This window comes from Numida meleagris, chromosome 1 (assembly GCF_002078875.1).
Source record: "Numida meleagris isolate 19003 breed g44 Domestic line chromosome 1, NumMel1.0, whole genome shotgun sequence".
NCBI lineage: Eukaryota > Metazoa > Chordata > Aves > Galliformes > Numididae > Numida > Numida meleagris.
The window spans coordinates 132923738-132946088 of record NC_034409.1 but is presented as its reverse complement, the minus strand read 5'-3'; the positions used below and the strand labels follow the sequence as shown (position 1 = coordinate 132946088).

The 22351-nt window shown below is 39.7% G+C and overlaps 1 protein-coding gene across 1 annotated transcript in view; it reads right to left on the bottom strand.

Annotated features, from left to right (window-relative positions):
• Window positions 1-21599, bottom strand: part of MRPS9 (mitochondrial ribosomal protein S9) — a 33332-nt gene extending 11733 nt beyond the window's left edge. Inside the window, exons 1-5 of the mRNA XM_021413937.1 lie at window positions 21430-21599; window positions 15773-15952; window positions 7029-7091; window positions 6902-6932; window positions 4569-4648 (exon numbers count right to left, since the gene is read on the bottom strand). Of these exons, the coding sequence (XP_021269612.1) occupies window positions 4569-4648; window positions 6902-6932; window positions 7029-7091; window positions 15773-15952; window positions 21430-21513 (438 nt within the window). The 5' untranslated portion in view covers window positions 21514-21599. The remainder of the gene's footprint in view (window positions 1-4568; window positions 4649-6901; window positions 6933-7028; window positions 7092-15772; window positions 15953-21429) is intronic.

Sequence of the window (22351 nt, the reverse complement as noted above, 5' to 3'; positions counted from 1 at the left end):
ATATGTATACAGATATCTAAGATAATAAGGTGTGGTAGCACTACTTTGGGTAAGATTTGTTTCACTTCAGCTCTGTCAACGGTTTACGGGCGTTAGGCCCGATTCCGTGACAAAGGGGACGGGGGACCCAAGGGCCCACGCCCCGGGAAAAGGGGAAATGAACTTAACAGCTCTAACTCCAAGTCGACTTTGCTAGGCTGCAAAAATTATTTTTTCTATAGGAAAAGCAGACACATGGTTTGTGTTAGATGGCACGAGATGTGCCCAACGCGAAGAAACTCAGTATGCGTTTGTAGTTAAACATGAAGAAGAACCAGGATGGAAGCTTGTGCTCTGGACTGTGGTGGGGAGGGAAGAGAAGGGCAGGAAAGTTTTGGCTGCAGGTATCTGCAGAGAACTCACTAGAACAGGAACTTTAGATTCCAGTGAGCAATGAGAGTTTCTGTAGGTGGCAGTCATCAAATGAGGCATAGAGAAGATATTTTGGTCATTGAGCAGACTTGTCAGATAATCAGATAGAATAATGGATTATTAGCTCATAAATACAGAACTACAGAATGGCCTAGGTTGGAAGGGACCTCAGAAGATCATCTAGTTCCAACCCCACACTGTGGGCAGGGTCACAACAAATATATACATTGAGTGCTCACTCTTGTGCCAGCCTCTCTGCTTCTCTCTTGGAAGGCATGCAGTGTCACGTTCCTACCTGGCAAATTCGGCTCTGCCTACTCATAAACATCCATCACCTTCATGACACTCCTGCACATGTTTTTTATTGGGATAGGTTCTTTTACTGGAAAAATAAATAAATAAGCACCAACAAAAGCCTAACAAGAACACAACTGTATCACAGTTCTTTAAAAACCCTACTGATATACACACGCAAATAAAATGAGGCATTGGTTGTCACCCACCGGTTTTTAGACTCAGAAATTCATTATTACTCCCAGAAATAAAACTTCACTATAGTTAAAACAGCAAGATCTTTCCTTAAGACGCTCCGTAGCTACTACTAACCAGAGCATGCTTAAGTCCTAAAAATGTGCACTTGCAGGAATTAAGACGATCTCTTTTAAACATTCTGGCTAATCTATAGTGGTAATGTCCACTGAAATTAAAAATTATTGTAAAATACTTTGATGTGCAAAACAAATCAGTAAAAGCCAATTTGAATCTGCTACGAGATAGAATTTTGCTCTAAAGTATTAAAAAAATGAATTCAAATGTTTAATCTCTGTATAGAGAGGGAGGCAACAGACTAAAAGAACCACTCACGTGCAGCAAAGTATGTGGGTGATTCTTTGCAAAAATCAGGAATTGCGTGTAATGCCCAATAATTTATCTGACAAATCTTCACTCCCCAAAGGCTAAAGAACGCGTCTGAAGGCACGCTTGCATTTTCAAAGCTGGCAGGTGAAGATTTTACCAATCACTTCAGGATTCAATAGTCCAATTCATGAATGTACACATCTGTGTGTCTTGTAAACTCAGCTATTACACAATCAAAATAGCTGATTTTACAAGATTGGCTACGTACTGAACTCCTTCCGGACCTAACAGAAGGATCAAATTTCAGATCCACGTAAGGATGCAGCCTTTTGAAATAAGAAATAATATTTTATCCTATATAATTTTTTAAAAGAAATTAGCAAATGGAAACCTAGAAGACGACATGCTTTTTTGTTGTTTTAAATGGCAAATACCTATTACAGCATTTAACTGTAATATTTTGATTATTCTGCAAAGTCCATAATATTTTTACTTTGCATTTCGCCTTTTTTGCTTATGTTTTTTCACTTCAGCATGTAGGATTTTTTTTTTAAGAGTTAAAATGCTCTACTGTATGTACTACCCACAATTTCTAATATTTGTAAAAAAGTAAAGCAGCAGTCATATAAATTACTATTTTGCTGCATACAAAATAGTAAGAAGACCCCATTGTCTCTTACTCTACATATTACAAAAATATGACCATACCCTCCCTGAAAAACTTTTAAGTTCAACGATGATCAAACATACTGTCAAACGTTTGTGAAACTGTTTCATGCAATAAACATTTTTCATGTATCTGAAGAAAAAGAAACTGTTCTTCCCCTACAGCTAAACTTTATTCAACAGGCAGAACAAAGACAACAATGGAATATAAAGCGAATAACCTTTATGAAAGTTCGTTTAATATTCAAGTCGTAGCAACGCGTATATTGGCTGTTGTAAAACATGTTGATACATACAGTTTCTATTTTCACTAAGTGGATAATATTATTTACTAGCATTAACTACAGAAACAACGCTGTTAACATTGATGTCACCGAAAACTAACAAAAGTGAAATTCCGCAGGAGTCTATGTAGTAATTAACAGCATACAAATTTAAGCTGAATATGATGTTTATCCGATTTATTAGACTTAATGTAGCAATTTAAAGGACATCCTCAAATGCAACTGATCACTTACACCAGACTGTATTAGCACACAACCCCTTTTTTTTTCCCTAGCCAAATTAATTAGCTTTGAGATTTAAAAATACATTTTCTTAAATACACATTAGCCTAATAAGAGGTTAAAACAACACTGGGAATTTCATGCAGATTTCTTCTTTAATTTGGCTGACTGAAAAAAAAAACTGTTAAATCTCCCTTAATGGATTCAGGCTTATTGGAGTCTATTTAATGAAGATATTCAGAAACATTCTAAGAACACTCCAGCACTTAAATATCCTATACTAATGAAATTTGTGTTTGTCAAAGGGGTTTTGTTTGAAGGTGGTTGCCACTGTTAGAAACAAGATGCACGCTATTCTCTTTGAGATTTCCAAGGCAATCTCGCATACTCTAACTACTCAGAAGAGCTAAAAATAAACTTGTGCTCCTTGTAAAATTTGTAATTTCTTCATTATGATGGAATGCAACAAAACATCTTGCCCTTGGGTTGCTCTGTTTCAGCCAAAACAAATGCAAATGGCTTGTCAGATGACAGCTGTTTGATAAGGCTCCTCTACAAGACCTGCATGCTTTACTTTTTTCCGTGAAACTTGGGATGAAAGGCAGAAGGCAGGAAGAGAATTAATGTAGCATACAGTCTAAAGGCAATGCTACAACCGTGATTAAGTAGAAAAGTTAAAAGGCACAGATTTTCCACAGCCTCGCTGCGTGCAACCCATCCGTGTAACAAGTTGACAGGCCTAGCGCGTCAGCTCCATCATCCTCTCCGACAGCTAAAACGCAGCATTGCATCCCTTTTCAGAGAAAATTTGCGTCTGCACCATGAAGCGTTGTACATTATTTCTTAGCACTGCAGGGGGCTCAAGTCCATATGGAACCTTCACAAATATTACCACAGATCAAACCAGCGGCGTTTCGAGGCAGATTTGACATACCTATTTAAATGAACAGCAGGGGTCCTCGGGCTGCCTCAGGCTGTGCAGGAGAAAACCTCTGTGGAAAGCCTATGCTGCAGCTCCATTACTCAGCAAAGACACACTCTACATTTATCATTCATTTCATTTCTGCCAGGGCAAGAAGCTCATTTGCCCAAGGTCAACAACAAAAAAAAAAAAAAGGAAAAGAGTGGGGGGAGCTGGTTTTTATTCTCCTAAAGAAATAAATGTACCTGACAAGTGGGGATTTTGTCCTTTGGGTACACAGAACACGAATACCAGATAATTCTAATGAAAACACTACACTCCATAAACCTATGCGCTGACTTTGATAACAAATTATTTTTTTTTTTTTTTGGAGAACAGACTAATCACAGAATTAATTTTTTTAAAGACTGTCAAATGTGGAAAAAAAAAATCCAAAATGACTGTGGAATTAAATTCTTCAGCATACAGCAGTATTGCTTTCGTCTTCTCTAAGTACACATAAGAAACACACGCATCTTTATAAACTCTTCTGTACAGATGGATAATGTTTGCCCTATTGATGGTCACAGATATGAAGCGTCTATTCATAACCCATGTTAGGGCTCGGGGCCTTGTTATGTTCAGATAAAGCTCCTACCATAAAGGTAAACAGATGCAGATCCTTTACTCCTGGAACCATGCTAATCAGAAAAAAGCCTCAAGTTTGCATGAATGAAACAGTCTCAGAAAAATCAATTAAGCAGTTTAAATGCAAATTTTCTTCACACTAAATGTCAGCACAAATAACGTTTCCTATAGCTTTGCCCTTCAAGGGAAAAAAACAACTTTTTTTTTTATTTTATCCTACAATGATTTTTCTAGGACTAGCTATTTTTGTTGTCTGTGCATTCTCCACTACTAACCTTATGCTACTAAGCAGGTACAGCCTACAAGAAAGCGTTCAGACTATTCAGATGCAGATCTCAGCCAAGACTGAAAAATAAACCAGAAATTAAGCAGGAACAGTTACGTGCTCTATTCTCCTAAGTATGACATTAAAACACTCCTAATAACAGATATTATGACAAAAATATACATTGCGTCTATCTTCAGTGGTGATATGGCCTCCTGTGAAAATAAAGTAGGAGCTCCTGACAGGCATCTCTAGAATAACATGTACTTGCCTTGGAACTAACATTATTTACTATAGATGATAATGTACTTACATGCATTAATGAGTAATACGACTGCTTGCCAGTGTAAAAGAGAAAGTGAAATGGACGGCCATCTTCTCCCCACTGGATTTCTAATGAAAAGCACGATTAGACAAGAAAGCAATACACACTAAAAAAAAAATCGTTGTATTTAATTGCAGTTATAAACCTCTTCCATAACACTGATTACCTTTTTAAATATCAGAGAACAAAGACATTCCATGGCTATTCAAATTGTCTGGAAACGTAATGATTTAGACTACCTTGTTAAAAAACAATCTCTAGCTGCAATTATAATGATGTAATATAATACTTCTAAATATCTCTCAACATGGGGAAATTTCACATGTACATCTTAAACTTCAAAAGACTGTGCAGTTGGCTTTACAGACACAAGTATCCCCTTCAGAAATAAGTAAAAATTAAGAATTGAAATCTACATAATGACTGTGAAAGACTGAAGATCAACTGCTCTGGAAAACAAAGCTTTAAACCCAGAGCGCATTATTTACTAGCACAACATATCTAAATCAAACTAAGTATTCGTACAATTGTTTTTTGCAGGTAACTCACTTAAGTTCAGAACTTGGGAGATTTTATAACTTGTTCATGTTGATGCCTTTGGGCTATATTTAAACAAAAGACTGACGCTATGGTTTACAGAATTAGTACAGCAACAAAACATTTAATTCAGCACATCCAGTTTATTTTTGTCCATTTAAAAAATAAATCTATTTAAAGATATGAATTTCAACCTAAGTAAAAAAACAACAGATTACCAAATCTAAGCGTCTTAACATGACACACATCCCTTCCAAATACAGAAAACAAACAAAAATAAATACCTGAGAGCTTTTTAAAAACTGAACTGTAAAGAAACTTCCAGCCATTTTATCCAGTAAGGCTCAGAGGAAGCAATCTATGAGCTATAGACAAAGATAGGACTCCAAGAACCTGTCTGATAGGGATGCTATACATTGCATTGGAACATTAAGCAAGAATACATCAGAAGTGCAGTGCAAAGGCCCAAGTTTTACAAAGACAGAAAAAAAACAGAGGGGTCTTTTACCCACACACACTACCAGGGAATGTATGAATTTGCATTTATGTGGCTATGAAAGCCTATACAACAGAAATTAGTATCCAGGAAACATTCTGAAGGATAAATTTATGGCTTTGTACTCAAAATTCTTAAGGATACAATCAACAGTCAGGCAATGCTGCCTTTAAAAAAAGTATATTTATTGAAAAGTGTTAATTTTACACATATATATTCATATTAATTGGCTCGTACATTTCTTAGGGCAGAGTTAGTATCTCAACAAATTCTTTGGTTCTGAAAAAACACAGCAGTAGCTTAGTTCCACCATAAACAACTCCTGGATTTTAAAATAGCATTATTAACCATCTTACCTTTTTGTCTTCTACTTTGTATTTCATGTAAGGATTTAGTTAGAAATTAATGCATGTTATCATTTGATGGCTGACATTCCAAGATTTCTGGCAAAGTGACACCTTTCTAGAAGATGCACCAACCCCCAAAAACATCAAGAGTCTACTGACTCCAGGTGCAGTAAAAAGAAGCAAAGAAAATGGCAGGATTTTGCTGATACTCAGAAATATTTACCTGTGACTTAATAGTTCAGAGAGTAAAGAATTCCACATCCATGCTACTAGTTCATTTTAAACGACAAGAAAATAAAATGAACAGCAATATCTTTTAAGTATTCTTTATGAAATTAATTTGGTGATTTCAATCAGGTTCTCACCAAGCAACATATTGGCATGTCACTGATACAACCGAGACTTCCTAAAGTGTCTCAGGAAGGAAAACCAAAGACTATAGATTAAGTGCAGAGTTACGACTTTCAGAAAAAAAACAGGACACGATGAGGTGAGTTTTCACTCGCATCACTCCCAATTCTCTCAAATGGCAATTACAAGGCTTAATTTCTCTGCTTTTTGAGCACCAAAGTTACCAAGAAAGCTTCTAGATTAAAATAGCATTAACGAATATTTTATGGATGTGATAGACAGCACTGTCAGAAAAGCTACTGAATACAACAAAAGGTTTTCCAGTGACTTCAATGGATTCTGTACGTCATTCTACCTGTTTATTTTTAAATAGTGAAAAACATTTATCTATAGTCAGTTCACAAATGCCTGAAAAGACCAACAGCATGCCAGAATCCAGGATTTTTTAACCCAAAAAGCTATAGTACTAGATCAGCTTTTGCCCTGCTTGTTAGTTCCTCCCCACACACACACCCATTGTTCCTAAATAGACACACACAAAAACTTATAATACCTAGAAATAAATTAAAACCAAAGTCATGAACACTTACTCCTCTGTTCTGGAAAAATTTCAGTGGGATGCTGTAAATAAATAAAAAAAACAGTATCATCAAAGGAAAAGAGTTACTTGAAATGCCATGCTACAGTTATTCAGAAAGGCAACAAAAAAAATCCTACCTTCATCATTGGCCTGGCTCGTTTGTCGAATAAGCCCGAAGGAAAGAGATAGGCAATAGCTCTCTGAAAACAGAGATCACATATGTAATTTTTCCATAAAAGCAGCATCAAAACATTACTTTGGTTCTTTCTTGTAGATAAAATGGAGCTGCTGCACACCTGTAAGCATGTCAGTAACAAAGACTACCGCGTATCTGCTGTGTTGAGAAGAAATTTCCTCAGGTATCCTCAGGAAAAGTAAAATTTCATTCTGACAGTTGCAATCTAATACATCAGAATGAGTGAACCTTCTTCTGCAAAGTTTTGGTTTTTACAATATACAGTTGTCATCACTTACCAGAACTACTCAAGTGCAAAAACTACCTTTCTAACAAGTAAATGCAACACTCAGTATTCCCTAAAACTCTGAATGCTGCAACTTCTACAGGAAATTTAAAACATTTCACCCCTTTTTCTGAAAATATCAGTGCTTGTTAGTAGTGCCTACTGACAGACTGAGCATGAAAGTTTTATATATTCAAACATAAAACAACTGGACACAGCACAGGTTTGCACATTCAGAACCTCAGTTTCTACAGACTCTGTTTCCTGAAGCCTGAAAGCAATGCCTGTGGCAGTACAAGATATTTTACATAACTTAATAAGCTTTTCATTGAACGCTGCATTTTCAAACAACTGTGAATCACTGCAATCTTTGCTGAACTTGAACTAACAGTGCAGAGAAGCAAGACTCCTCAAGCCCGTTTTCCTCTTAAAAAAAAGATTAATCATCTCACCTTAAAGATACCTAAGGGTTTGTTATAACAATTTAGAAAATGACATCATATACTTGTGATCCACCACGGTTCTTAATAAGAGCAGCACAAGATGCACCATTTGCTTTTACTTTACCAACATTTTGCTAGTCCTGTGATACATAAAGTCATGCTTATTTGCCTCCAATAAAATTCAAAATTATTCCAGCAAAACGCAAAGCAAAGCAGGGTTAAGTCCAATGGGTTGGCAAGATGATGTTGAACAGATGCATCCCTTTTCAATGCAACTGAAACATAAATGTATATTTTTGCTTTATTTTCAGAATGGTTGGGGTTGGAAGGGAACCTCTGGAGGTCACCTGGTCTAACCCCTGCTCGGAGCGGGCCACTCAGAGGAGGCTGCCCAGAGCCACGTCCAGGTGGCTTTAGAGGATCTCCAAGGAAGGAAAGCTTATTCAACATGAGAGCTGTTTATTTCCATTTGTTTTGAAAACTAAAGAGACAAAGCTAGCCATCAAAACCTCCCAGAAGCAGGGCTCTGGCAAGCACAGCAAACTTGACACAGTGGGTAGCAGAACTTGAGATAGAAATCTTTTGCTTGATAACATGGACTGAATAAATATCTGGCTCTAGTCTCACTTATATATCCGTTAGGCAGTAAGGAAAAGCAGAATTACAATTGAATCTCAGTTAAAATAACTTATCTTAAGAAGAGTGTCCATTAGGCAACCTGAGGGCTATTATTTCCTGATAATTTTTTCCATGGGTATGGAGCGGTTTGTCAGTGCTTCAACAGATTTAATACGCAGAGTGCAAAAGAACCTAACCTATTACTTTCATTAATCCCCTACTGGTATTCTGAACAGAAATTTTGAGAATTCCGAAGCAAACAAAAGGCTTAACTTGATTTTATGAAATGGTAATTTTGTTTCTCTTAGTGACTACTGTATTCCCATTTGTTAGTCAATGGGCATTTTATGCATACACACAGTAGGTGAACACCTATTTATGAACAAATGGGGATTAATTATGATGACAATAGAGAAATCCGCTGTGAGCCAAATGATGTTAAACAAACACATTATATAATATATTAAAAGAATCGATTACAGGATTCTGAGACTGACTGTGTATTTAAGAGGTAGACTTTATACAAGCATTTTACAGAATCCCAATCAAAACAGCTACTGTAACTACAGTATCTTAATAAACCCTTATAAATGGTGAATTGTTATGAGCAAAAGCGACCGTCATCTGAGATGTATTATGTCTTGAAAATTTACCTTACATTGCAAGTGTGTACTCACGTCTTTCAGGCTAAGCCATAAAGAAACCCTGCATTAAGTAATCTTAACATCTACTTTCATCTCTCCACACAACTAGCCAAGGAACAATTTTTCTACTTTACAGATTCCCTGTTCTGTTGTTTTTGTGTTTTTCCCTGAAAAGAGTCTTACCACTTTCCCCCTTTTTATGCAAATTTAAACAAGGAGGGATATCTGTCTTTGCAAACTGTTAGGATGCAAAAGACTCCAGATGATGCCTTGTCATCCTTTATTCAGAAGAGTTTCTTGTTTGTTAAATAGCTGTGTTCTCAGTTTTTACTGAATGTGACCAAGAACAGCTTTCCTTAGGCCATCGTTTCAGGTAGGTAATGCTCATTAATCCCACTCTAACTTCCAATGATTCTGGGCTGCTACTTCAAAGTTCTATTTGTTAAACCATACTACTGTCGTTTTCAAAGCATGGCAGCTCATAATTAATACTCTATTATTAAGATGGTTTACTTGAGATATTTCTTACACCGTGTTGATAAACTTAACAATTTTTACCAAAGGAAAGGAATCCTGTTATATCAGCACTTGGGGAGATATCAGATGATTGAGTATACTGCTATAGGACCACAATGTATTTCCCTTCCAGTTTGAATTCAAGCCAGTAGGCATAATGAGAACAAGCCTCCATCCATACAAAAATTTATACCTGGCAGTCCTTCAAACAAATTACATGCAAAACAATTTATTAAATAAGCTGCCCAGCACTGTATGTGGCATGTGGTGCAAATTCAGTGTATCCACCCTACCTTCATCTTCCCTCTTTATTGTGTATGTTGCATGTGCTGACTCCTGATCCTCTCTATGCTTCCTGCCTACAAGCTAAAAAGCTTTGTTCATGATCTAAAAGCCAGAGACTATAACTGTGAGTTAAAGAGGTTCGCTTGGGTCAGTAAAGTTTTTTAAATAACCTGAGAAATTAAGAATTTGATACTTCAAAACAGACAGAGCTGATGGAGTCATACTGGGGCTGGGAAGAGACAGTGAGCCAGTCAAATCCTTAAATTACACTCCATGAAGAGGAGGGAGGTTTGGCAGGGCAAATTCACCTTGCCCAAGTGCCTTCCCACACACTTTTCTTGACTCTACAACTGAAATACAAAACATTCCACTCTAGTTTTCGTTGCTCAAATCCCGTGTAAAGATAGTCAACTAAGAAGGATCCATCAAATAAAGAAAGAAAAAAAAAAATTGAAAAAACTTTCCAGGTGGGTTCCCTTGCAGCAGCATCCTCTTTGGCACAGAGAGCTGAAGAATACAGCACATTCTCTTTTCAATAGTTTTAATAATCAGAATGGTGACTGAGAAGTGACACTTCATGCCACAGCGTTTTAACAGAACGTCTGAGCAGAAGCTTTCTGGCTTCTTCTACTCCTCACATGAGACCCACCACTCTTTCAAAACCCAGACTCTGCTGGAAGTCTCCAGGTCTTGAATCACATTATTTAAGCACTGAACTTCCCTATTTCTCAAACTTGTGTGTTTGCTGAACTGACTCTTAACAATATTAGCAGCATTCTTTAAAAGTTTTCAGCAACTAAAAATCAAGAATTTCCAGTTGAGTTGGAAAAAAAGTATTCTAGCTTCAACTACTTAAAAAAAATCCAGTAATCCACTATTTGCGGTAAGGACAACGCTGGACATGATGTTCTTGCAGCTAACTGAAAATACAGAAACATATTTGGTTCTGAGTAACGTTTCTGACATTTCACATATGTTAATATTCACTTATTTCTAACAATCTGAGTTACTGAAATTTGAACATTACTTAGAAATCAGATGCTCTGAGCCATTTTGAAATACAACTAAATATCACTTTTTTTTTTTTTTTAACCCGTTACAGAAGTCTTAACTCATTGAAAGAAACTACACCCTCTAAAGAATGAAGCTTCTCATTTGTACAACGTTTTAATTGTTAAGAACCTTACTGGTACTTTTGCAACAACATATATGCAACTGAATATACTTAGGAATACGTGTATATTTTAGACTAAAATTCTTCCAACTATCTTCATGACAACAATCTATTAGGTCATATGGCAGACAGCAGAAGAAAATTAACACATTTCTAGCCTTCAAGTTTCGCTAACTTACAGGGAAAGTTCCTGATGAGCTCGTATCTCAGAGAGCATTTAGTGATTACATAAAAATGAATAATAAAAGTACTGACATATCATATAAATAGGTCAAGGAGATTAAGATGCTTTTCTTATATTAATCTTACTTAGGTTTCTGGTCTTTAAAGTAGAATATCACAGAACTGACAGTGGAAAATGAAGGTGGGCTGTTTACTACAACCGTAAGAAAGTGAAATAAAAAAAATAAAAGGATTACAGATTCAATCAGGGAAAAGCACTAGGTCAGGACTGCAATCTCTATTAATTAGGTATCCCAGCTGGGCAGTGGGTACGCAGCTGTTAACTTGATCAATGACGTACCTAAATGTCATCTCTACTGATTCGCTTATAAATTACCAGCAAGTGAGACTAATGTACAGGTGCTAATTTATTTAAACTGTTCTCTGCAGTTCTACATAGCTTTATAAACTGCATCTGGCACCTAATGTTAGCTGTCAGTTGCACTTAGACATGCCTGTCCTAACGACTCTGTTCATTAGAAATGAGCACAAATTATGAAATATTGTGAAAAATGATACATCAAATGGAATGGGCAAAGCAAATCAATTAGAGAAACTTCATACCACATACTCACACATAGGAGAATAAAACATCTCAGCTTCAGAGTGAGGTCTATAATACCAATTAAAAAGCAATTGGTAGACTTCTGCAGAGTTATACATCAATTTGCTGGATTTTTTTTTTCCCCTCCAGAAATAAAGTTGTAATGCACAGCTTAACTTTTCATTCCCAAATAAAAGCATCAATAAGAGGCAATTCTGCTTCCACAACATCCAGGAGAAGGATTAACAAGTAAGTCAACTTATTTTCCGGTTTAAAACTTCACAAGGTTTAGCTTTTATTAAACTATACCTAAAACTCCAGTGAAGGACAGAATCCTATGATGCCTACTTACGAACTACACCACACGGACTATTAACAGTAGAAGACATGGAGGTACGTAAGCACTCATCAGTAAGAATTATTACTGTTTGAAATGTAAAGCTTGGTAATTCTCCTGCCAGTGCTTAAGCAGCTTTTATATTTTTATAACAGTAATTTAATTATGCATAGCAGACACTATTATACACTAAGTATTTTCCAACACCTGATGAAACACGAAGAAATTAAATATGCACCACAGATACTTGGTATCGCTAAACAAAACACTGCTCTTTTGGATTCACTTCACCTTTTCAGAAATAGAGTCTGCAAAGCAGTCACATACTTGCCACATGCACTGCATTTACTAATTACAGAGCTCAGTTAATTTTATGCAAGTGATCACAGTGCTGTAGATTCATACAGAAGAAACCGCTACCTATATACATGCTCATCTTCCACTTCCACTCTTACTGTCTGACAGCCTTTCCTCTAGACTCTACCAAGAGAAGGATTGTCTAAACATTAATTTCTCAGGCAAACTACCTAAACCATTAGGAGCAGCACCATATTGAGCCACAGATTTCATCTATCTGGACTTCAGAAAGGCCTTTGACACTGTGCTGCATAACACAGAATCACTAAGGCTGGCAAAGATCTACAAGATCATCCAGTCCAACTGTCCACCTATCACCAAGAGTTCTCACTAAACCATGTCTCTCGACACGATGTCTAAACATTCCTTGAACACCTCCAGGGTCAGTGACTCCACCACCTCCCTGGGAAGCCCATTCCAGCGCCTGACCACTCTTTTGGAAAACCAGTATTTCCTAATGTCCAGCCTGAATCTCCCCTGGCACAACTTGAGGCCATTCCCTCTCATCCTATCACTAGTTACACGAGAGAAGAAGCCAACCCCCAGCTCACTACAACCTCCCTTCAGGTAGTTATAGAGAGTGATCAGGTCTCCCCTGAGCCTCCTCCAGACTGAACAATCCCAGCTCCCTCAGTCGCTCCTCATAAGGCCTGTGCTCCAGACCTTCTCTCCAAATGGAAAAAATATGGATTTGATGGGTGGGCTGTTCAATGGACAAGGAATAGATTATGAGACTGTACCCAGAGAGTGGTGGTCAATTGCTTTGTGTCTGGATGGTAATCAGTGATGAGTGGTGTCCCTCAGGGGTCAGTACTGGGAGCAGTGCTCTTTAAGATCTTCATCAATGACATCAACAGCGGGATTAAGTGTACCCTCAGCAAGTTTGCAGACAACACCAAGCTGTGTGGTGCAGTCAACACACCAGAGGGATGGAATGCCATTCAGAGGGACCTAGACAAACCCAGTGGGCCCAGGTGAACCCCATGAAGTTCAATACATCCAAGTGCAAGGTGTAGCACCTGGGTTGTAGCAACCGCTGCAATCAGTACAAGCTGGGGAATCTAAGGATGGAGCACAGCCCTGTGAAAAAGGACCTGGGGATACTGGTGGATGGCAAGCTGGACATGAGCCAGTAATGTGCCCTCACAACCCGGAAAGCCAACCATATCCAGGGCTGCATCAAAAGAAGCACGGCCAGCAGGTTGAGGGAGGTGATTCTGCCCCTCTACTCTGCGCTGGTGAGGCTTCACCTGGAGTACTGCATCCAGGTGTGGAGTCCTCAGTACAGGAGAGATGTGGACCTGTTGGAGTGCATCCAGAGAAAGGCCACAAAAATGAGCCAAGGGATGGAACACCTTCCCTACAAGGACAGCCTGAGAGAGCTAGGGCTGTTCAAACGGGAGAAGAGAAGGCTCCAGAGAGACCTGAGAGCAGCCTTTCAGTACCTAAAGGGGGGGCTATAAGAAAGACAGGTACAGACTCTTTAGCAGGGTCTGTTGTGAGGGGACAAGGGGGAGTGGTTTCAAACTAAAGAAGGGAGGTTTAGATTGGACATAAGAATTTTTTTTTTTTTTTTTAAAATAAGAGTGATGTGGCACAGGTTGCCCAGAGAGGTAGTGGAAGTCCTGTCCTTGAAGACATTCAAGGTAAGGCTGGACCAGGCTCTGAGCAACCTGATCTAGCTGCAGGTGTTCCTGTTCACTGTAGGGGAGCTGGACTAGACGGACCTTTACAGGTCCCTTCCAACGCTAAAGATTCTATGATACTGTAGTAGAGTGAGAGGTCTTTGCAGAGGCAGATCTGTGCACAAATTCTTTTTAATTACCTTCTTGTAACATAAGTGTCAAGAAAGGTAGGAAAAAAAAATCCGAAAAACACAGAGAAAGGAAGTTCTGCCATCTGTTGAAAAGCAAGAAAGCCAGCGTAAAGCAGGCTGCTATTACTTCTAATCCAAATGCCTCCCTCACTGGTTATCTTCACTGTTGACAGGACCTTAACCACCTCATACAGAGACCAGAAGGCACTTGTCTGTAGAATAGACAAGTGAATGAAAGTCACAGTATCGGTGCCTAGCTTTGTACTCATAAAGCTTGATTTCCTATGGATTTCTGACTTGAAATCAAGTTTTCCGTATGAATTTCCTGATACCTGATGAGACTCAAGTCTCACTTTGACCTTTTTCTCAGCAGGCCATTAAATGTCTCTTTTCTACTTTGTGATCTATTTTCAGAGAAATTTGAAGAATTTCATTTTGAAGCCTCTCTGTCAAATGTGGTTGAAATCACCCTGCATCACCACCTACAGGTGTAGTTGTTCTTTGCTGTAAGCGGGTTGTCAAGCCCTCTTACATGGCAACAGCTACACTAACAGAATTTGCCACCGGAATGTGACAAAACCATGCAAGCGAAACAATCCCCTTCCCCTGACAAAAACAAAACCACACATACCTCTTTCATCACATACAACATCTACCCTAGGGCACCACTGATACACCGTGCTGCCATGGCTTTAGTAATAGTGTTGCTGCTGTGTAGAAAAAGCAGCATGCAGTTTCACCTACAACTGAATGTCACCAAATGACACTTCTCCTCACTACCTCTGATGCGTGATAAAATAAGATAGAAATGATGGAAGCGAAGTCCTAGTTGGATGTCAATTTTTTTTTTTTTTTTTTTTAAGGTGAAAGACAGTGTATCTATACATAAGTTAAATGGCACAGAGAAAGAAGAGGCCACCCACCTGCCAGTTGTCAGAGGGAATGGCAATAAAATAATATGTTTTGAGATACTGATGTGAGCTCTAGATGCAGGTCTACATTAGAATCCCTAAGCTAAACCAGGGGGTTACTTGTAAAACATCCTATAAAATTTAATTTGCATTACCAGCAACCACAGTATCACACAAGAAAACCCAACCTAAATATACACAGCAGGTCAAATTGTGGGAAATTTTCCAAAGAGCTACATAAACCTTTGCAGGGCCTCTCATAACCTCAGATCAAGGGGATTATCCATTAGTACTTTTAAAAAGAACCCACTGTGCTTTAGCAAGATATGGTATACAGCTCTACACTGTGATATCTGACCTCACACGGTAGCACGAGTAGAATCTCTATTCACAGTCACAGTTGCAATGTTTGCAATGTATAGTAGTAGTCTTTCTTATTCTGACAGTTTGATTAAAAATCACAGAAAGCTGAGGGGCTCATGCTGAAGCAAAGTGCTTTCAATATCTGAAACTCTACAGTAAATTACTTCTCCAACAGAGCAACCGCACTTACATCAATATCCTCTTGTGTAAAAGTTTCTGGATCTTCTCCCATCATGTTGGCTAAATGTCTCTTTCCTAGGTCGAACTCTTCAATTTGTTTCTTAATAAATGCCTCCGTGTATTTTTCAGGTCCTGAGGCTGCTACATTTTTCCTCCATGCAGCTGCAGTGGTATAGATAAGCCTCAATGTCTAATAAAAACAAACAAAAAAAAGTTAGATTTTTATATTTTTAGCATAGTGAGCTTTAAATGAAATCAACAGTAAAACACATTCCTGTAGTAAGCTAGAAAATGCAGTTACACTCATGAAACCATTTTCTTTCAATTGTTTAATGCCAAAGAACAGAAAAACAGATTCTAGAAGTTGAACATTTTCACACATCACAATCAATTTGAACAAGTACTTTTCTTCTTACTGAAGATATCTGTATTTTTGCACCTGCCTTTTAAAGTTTCCTTTTCTTATTTTTTTTTAATAATTTAGTGAGATTTCACTGATGGAAAGAAATGTAGTATTACATGTTGGGAACATCCAGCAAAAGGGAAACACAGCATTGATCAAAAGATGCAGCCTTCATTTGTATATATATATACACACATCTATCAGCACGTAAGAAGGCTTTGCATTTATCTAAAGGCACTCCATAAGAAAGTGTGAAAAGAATCTGCAAGGCAGCCCTCTAACACCGTCTGGAAGCACGTGGGTACCTTGTGTCCCGTGGCACAATGGACAACCACTGCTAGAGGTACTGGAAAATTATGAATTACTCCTTCCTTGCTCAGTGCCAGAGGGTTCACTGACTCAGGTGGAACAATGAGAAAACAAAGCAGGGTGATTCTCATCAGCTGTGCATGGCTTCAGCTCTGAAATCAAAACTCCAGGGACACACATTTGTCTCCCACTAAGATTGACAGATAAGCTTTTCTTTTATCAAAACAACCAGAAACTAAGATGACTAATTTCAACCAAGTCTTCTGCCAGAGGAACAGGAGCTTCATTGACAGGGCTAAAATGTTCCAGTTTCAGCTTCGTGCCAGTAGTGTGCGTTATTTTGTTAACACCAGCTTTGGAGAGACGAAGTTCTCTGCAGCTCTTTGGCTTCGGCAGAACACTGAAATTTCTGTGCCCTGCCAAAGAGCAGGGAGCTCTCTGCTGAGCGAGTGAGAGCAATCCAGAAAAGGCTCTCCCAGATGCCAAAGCTGACAGGAGGTGGCTAAAGTGTGAGAATGAAGAGTCCCCTCTTTACCTTGATTTCTTTCAGCAAGTAATTAAATGGTCTCCACTTCTCCTGGTGCTGCAGCCTCAGTCTACCTTTCACGAAACATTAAAACCCAAACACGCATAACAAAGTGAATTAGTAGCCTTATTATTAGGAACTGAATAAACCTAGCAACCGAAACAACTGAACATCCTCAGCCACAGAAACAGCCTTCTGTAACTCACAATTTGGACATGCTGACCATTTTGATTGATTTGGTCATTCTGAATTAAGCTAATATGAATAGCTTAAAACACTTACTATCTTCCTAAAAGTAACATGAATACAACAGCAATCTTGAAGCCTGGCTAAACAACCACAAAGACATGAACATACATAAATGTGCACTGGCCACAAAAGGTTTAAAAACAGCTCCATGGCAGAGCATTGTTGCTTTATTTTCTCCATGGTTTATAAGCATCATATACATTGCCAGTCCTGGTTTGCTCCTTTAGAAAAATAAATAAGTAAGGTTTCTGAGAGGTTATGTTCATGTATATAGAATTAAATATATATATACACACATCAAGATTTTAAATATACAGCCTCCACCAACAAGGCTCTGGTGACATCCACAGAAAGCAATAAGCTATCTCTGCATATTTCCTACTCTTCTCCTAGTTGCTCCTCAGGAAAGAATTCAATTCATCCTCTTACTTGTTGTAATAGTAACTAATTATTTGTAATTCTTGTTAATGAACACATGATTCCATATTACTCAGCCCAAAATTGCTTTCTCTCTGCTATGCTTTCAACAGAATACTTTAAAAAGACTGCTTTCATCTTATTCCTGTCAATTTCTATTGTAATTTTCTCATTTTTGTCCTCCTTCCCTCAAGCTATTCATATTCTTCCCTAGTTTCAATTCATCACTAATCAAAAGTCCCTGGACACACAAACTGTTCATAATTAGAAAACAGCCTCTTATGCAAATCAGTATCTATTGTATTGGGTACCTCTTCTGGGATAAGAGCACTATTTCATGGGCGATACAGGCAAGAACTGCAAAGCAGCACCAGATGCTTCTGGCATTTCAGTCAATCGAGAAAGCATGCTCCTCAACTTTCCAAAGGAAACTACAGAGGTTTGCATTTACTTATTACACATTTCACAAAGCATTACTGCAGACAGCAACCTCACCATTTTTAAATAATACTGGTTATTGCCAGTACTTCCAAAGTAGTAGGCTGTTCCACCAGAATAAGAAAGAAGGGAAAGCCTTTACTTCTGGACACTGCTTCTGAGCATCAGCCTCTCCTGACAACCCCTCCCCAAACAACCTAGCATTCAGACAGTTTGGCAAATCCTTATTTTGCTGGGATACAGGAAAATCAGCTTATGTAAAATCTGTTTCCAAAAAGAACAACAACAACAAAAAAAAACAAAGTCTCAGACAACTCCAGCGCCCTATTTATGCTTAGAAAAGATGCAATTAAGACTTTTTTTTTTTTTTTTTTACTATTGCCCCATGAATCTGGCTTCACTGGGTAGTGATAAGGGCAAAAAAAAAAAAAAGGCTACAAAGATGGTCAGAAGGTTACAGCATCTCCCTGAAGAGCAAAGGCTGAGAGACCTGGGAGAGAGGGGATCTTATCAATGCTTATAATTATCTAGGTATCAAGTGGATGGGGCCAGGCTCTTTTTCGTGATGCCCAGTGACCAAACAAGGGGCAATGGGCAAAAACCAGAACACAGCAGATTACATCTGAACATGAGGAGAAATGTCTTTGAGGGTGACAGAGCACTTGGGACAGGCTGCCCAGAGAGGTTGCGGAGTCTCCTCTGGAGGTATTCAAAACCTGCCTGGACACTTTCCTGCGCGAGCTGCAGTAGGGAACCTGCTTTAACATGGGGTTGGACTGGATCTCCAGAAGCCCCTCCAAACCCCACTGAAAACCAGTGTGTATCACTGAGAGAGCAATCAAGCTTCTTTGCTTTTGGAAAGGAAGGAAAGGGGAAACAGAGATAATAGGTTCAAATTCAAGAGGAAACACAGCCCATTTTACATGATATTGCTGCAGAGGTGAAAGCAGACACCAATTTACGTGGCACATCCACTGCTGCACCATTTTCAAGCCTCTTCCATGCTCCACGCTGGCAGATTTGAACCACCTTCTCTTCCAGAACCGCACAATGCACAGATTTGTACTAGAATGTTATCTTTGGGGTAGAACTTAGCTGGCAGATGCATGGCTGGAGGTGTATAACCACAACAGCATGCAGGAATGGAGCTGCCCTGTGTCCACAGCTCCAGTTACTGGTAGTATAAACAAGCAAAATGCAAACAGCAGTCCTTAAGTCACGTATTGTACAAGACAAAGCATGCAATATGTAGTCATCACACAGAATGAAAGCGAAAAGCTCACGTGCTCAAGTGTGATGTTTTACAAAGCGTTTTAATTCATTTACTTAAATGACATTTACAAAGTCTCAGATTCCCGTTGGCCTACCAATTAATTAGGTAAATCAGTATCAGGTTTGTGTTTTAATAAGCATTTTGTGAAACACATCAGGAAGTATCACAAGATGTCAGTAAACACACCAAAGTAATTTTATATTACTTTAATAAAAGACTTGCCAAAGTATTTAATCAGAAGAAACTTTCCCCTAATTGAATTCTCTCCTCAAGGTAACTAAAAGCACATCTCTCCCACCCACAGAATCTACTTCTTTTGCTTATTTGACCAAATCTATGTATTAGGTTTTGCCTGTACTGTATATTATGGAAATAAATGTAGACAAACAGGGTAAACATCAAACCTGCACAATGGGGGCAAGGATTTAGATCTAGTGATTTTCAGGTATAAATTATAAAATACCAGCAGGCTCTTCAACTCTAGCTTGGCTAGCAACTGCAGAGAAAGCCATTCCATTCTTAGCATGCAGTTCCAAAACCTCCCAAAATATTGAGGCCAACATGCAATGACAAACCATTTCTCAAGCACGGTGTGATAAGTAGCCTAACATCCACAGAGTTACAACCGATGACTGCCTCGTGCCCAGCCCATCTCTTGAAGCCAGACTCTGCTGGAGACTTGCTAAAATAGGTATGGAGGTCACACATTCTGGTTTTACGTTCTCCACTGGCTGGACAAAGTGGTATCATATTTCTGGTATCAGTACATATACCATACAGAGAAATTCACACACAGTATTAGACTTGATCAAATGCAAAAGCCCATGTGGTACTCGGAATTCTACTAAGAAGAAAACTACACAACCACAACAGGTGTTTTCTGTACTCACATAAATGCTTAGCACTCAGAACATCCTCACCAAATTGTTCTACGGGTACCTTTCAAATTTCCTGTGCCCTGTGTCCCCTTAGTTCCTTCTGCACCCTTTAGGTCAGATATTTAGAAACAGGATACGTTTACAGCGATGGGCTCAGGTAGAGATCCCACCCTCGGGAGAGAGAATTAGACATGTTATCAGTGAAGGCCCCTTCCAGCCCTGCCTTCTACAGTCACTCCTTCAAGTTCACTTCCTCATTTATGGTACAGGATTCTCAGCTCAAACTCAAGTAGGTGCCCACCCAGGAACGCCATACCACTGTCAGCCATAACTTTGATGCAGGATAACCACACAAAATCTTCCAACTGAGAACTGCGATCAAGCTCTAGGGTTTCTTTAGCTTTTGTCTCAGTCCTTGGGCAACTTCAACGTACTTCTGTCTGCTGCATAAGGAACCACCCACTTGGTCATCAGGTCTTCATCCCTAATTCGTAAAGCCCATCTGCAGTTAACCAACATAAAATAGTTCAGATTGCTCCTTCATCTCCTTACTGCATCTCTCTTCTGCTACTTAGGGTTTGGTTCAGTCACCAAACAGCCCCTCAGCCCAACGTGGTTTGTCCCTTGGAATTATTACCAGCTTGCCTCTGAACTCATCTGTTGGCCACTGCGGGAATGCACATATCAAAAACTGCTGCACAGCACCACGACTGCCCGCAACACTGACAGCAGCGAAGCGGCAATCTGCTGAAATCCAGCGTCCCTCAGAACAAGCGGCTAGCTCTCCTCAAAAAGGAGCTGCCGCACTCGTGGAGAGCGCTTCCCTCCACACTGCGGGAATTCGGAGATTTCCTAACCCCTTACCAAACATAACTCAAGACTGTTTGAGTGCTACACATTCACGAATCTCACGCTGCTCTGTTTCTGTGAACACCTGTGTGCTACAGCCCGGCCCTGCTAGTCCTGCTCGCACACACACTACGTCAGGCCTCCCCCACACTTTTTACTTCACGACGAAAAACAAACGAAGCCCAGCGGAGGCTGATCGGAAGCGGCCGCCCTGCAACCCCTGCAGCTCCCGAGCCCGCTCAGCGAGGAGAACGCACGCAGGCTGCCGCGCGGCCCAGAACCCCGCTCCCCCCCGGCCACCACGCAGTGCCTGGGCGGCTCTCACCTGGACGCTAGGCCCGCCCGACGCCACCGCCACGCTCCAGCGGCCGCCCAGCCGCAACACGCGGCCCACCGCCACCACGGCCATGCCCGCCACAGGGGGACGGGACAGCCCGGTGCGGCGCAGCTCGCAGTAGGCCCCAGAGCCGCCGATTGGCGGGCACGGTGAGGCGGGGCAGCGCCTGCGCGCTGCTTCGCGCCGTGAGCTGGCGGTGTGAGGGGGTGCTCGGATTCGGGCTGGGGAATCCCAGCCTGGAGGGCACAGCTGCCATCAGATTCCTGGGGGAGCAGGCAGTGCTGAAAGTTGTAGCAGGTCTGGTGCAACCCCACCGCTCTTAGAAGCTGTAGCAAAAAGTTTTATTTCAACCTAACCTTGGGTTTTTGTTGATGTAGTAAATGTCCCCCTTTTTTTTTTTTTCTCCTTTTTGGTACATGTGTGTATACCCTTAGAAGCGATTGGATTTTGGTGGTAGTGTTTTATGCCACAGGAAAAGTGGAAATGAATTAAAGTTTTTATTTTTTAAAAAAAAGTTATTTTCTAGACTTTTGCAATTATTATTTGAGAGGACGTTCTGGAAGCAAATCTCAGCTTTTGCAGGTTTGTTTTTCTTTTCACATTTTTCACTGGTAGCTTTTGCATCCTCCCACTTGGTTTTAAGTATGATTTCCTACCAGGGATTTAAAAGGGAGAGTAAGAAAACTGGTAACAGGCAAGGGAAATCACTCATGCAGAGAGGTCGAGGAGAAACCAGCTGGAAATGTGTGTTTATTCCCTAGGTCACCAACCGTGAAAATGACACCATCAGTATTTTTACTGACATGGATACATATAAGCAACTACTATGAATACTGTACGAAAGGGAAGCAGTGAAATGGCCCTCTCCTGTGCACAGCTGACCAAGCACTGGGAACAGCAGCCAGCTCTC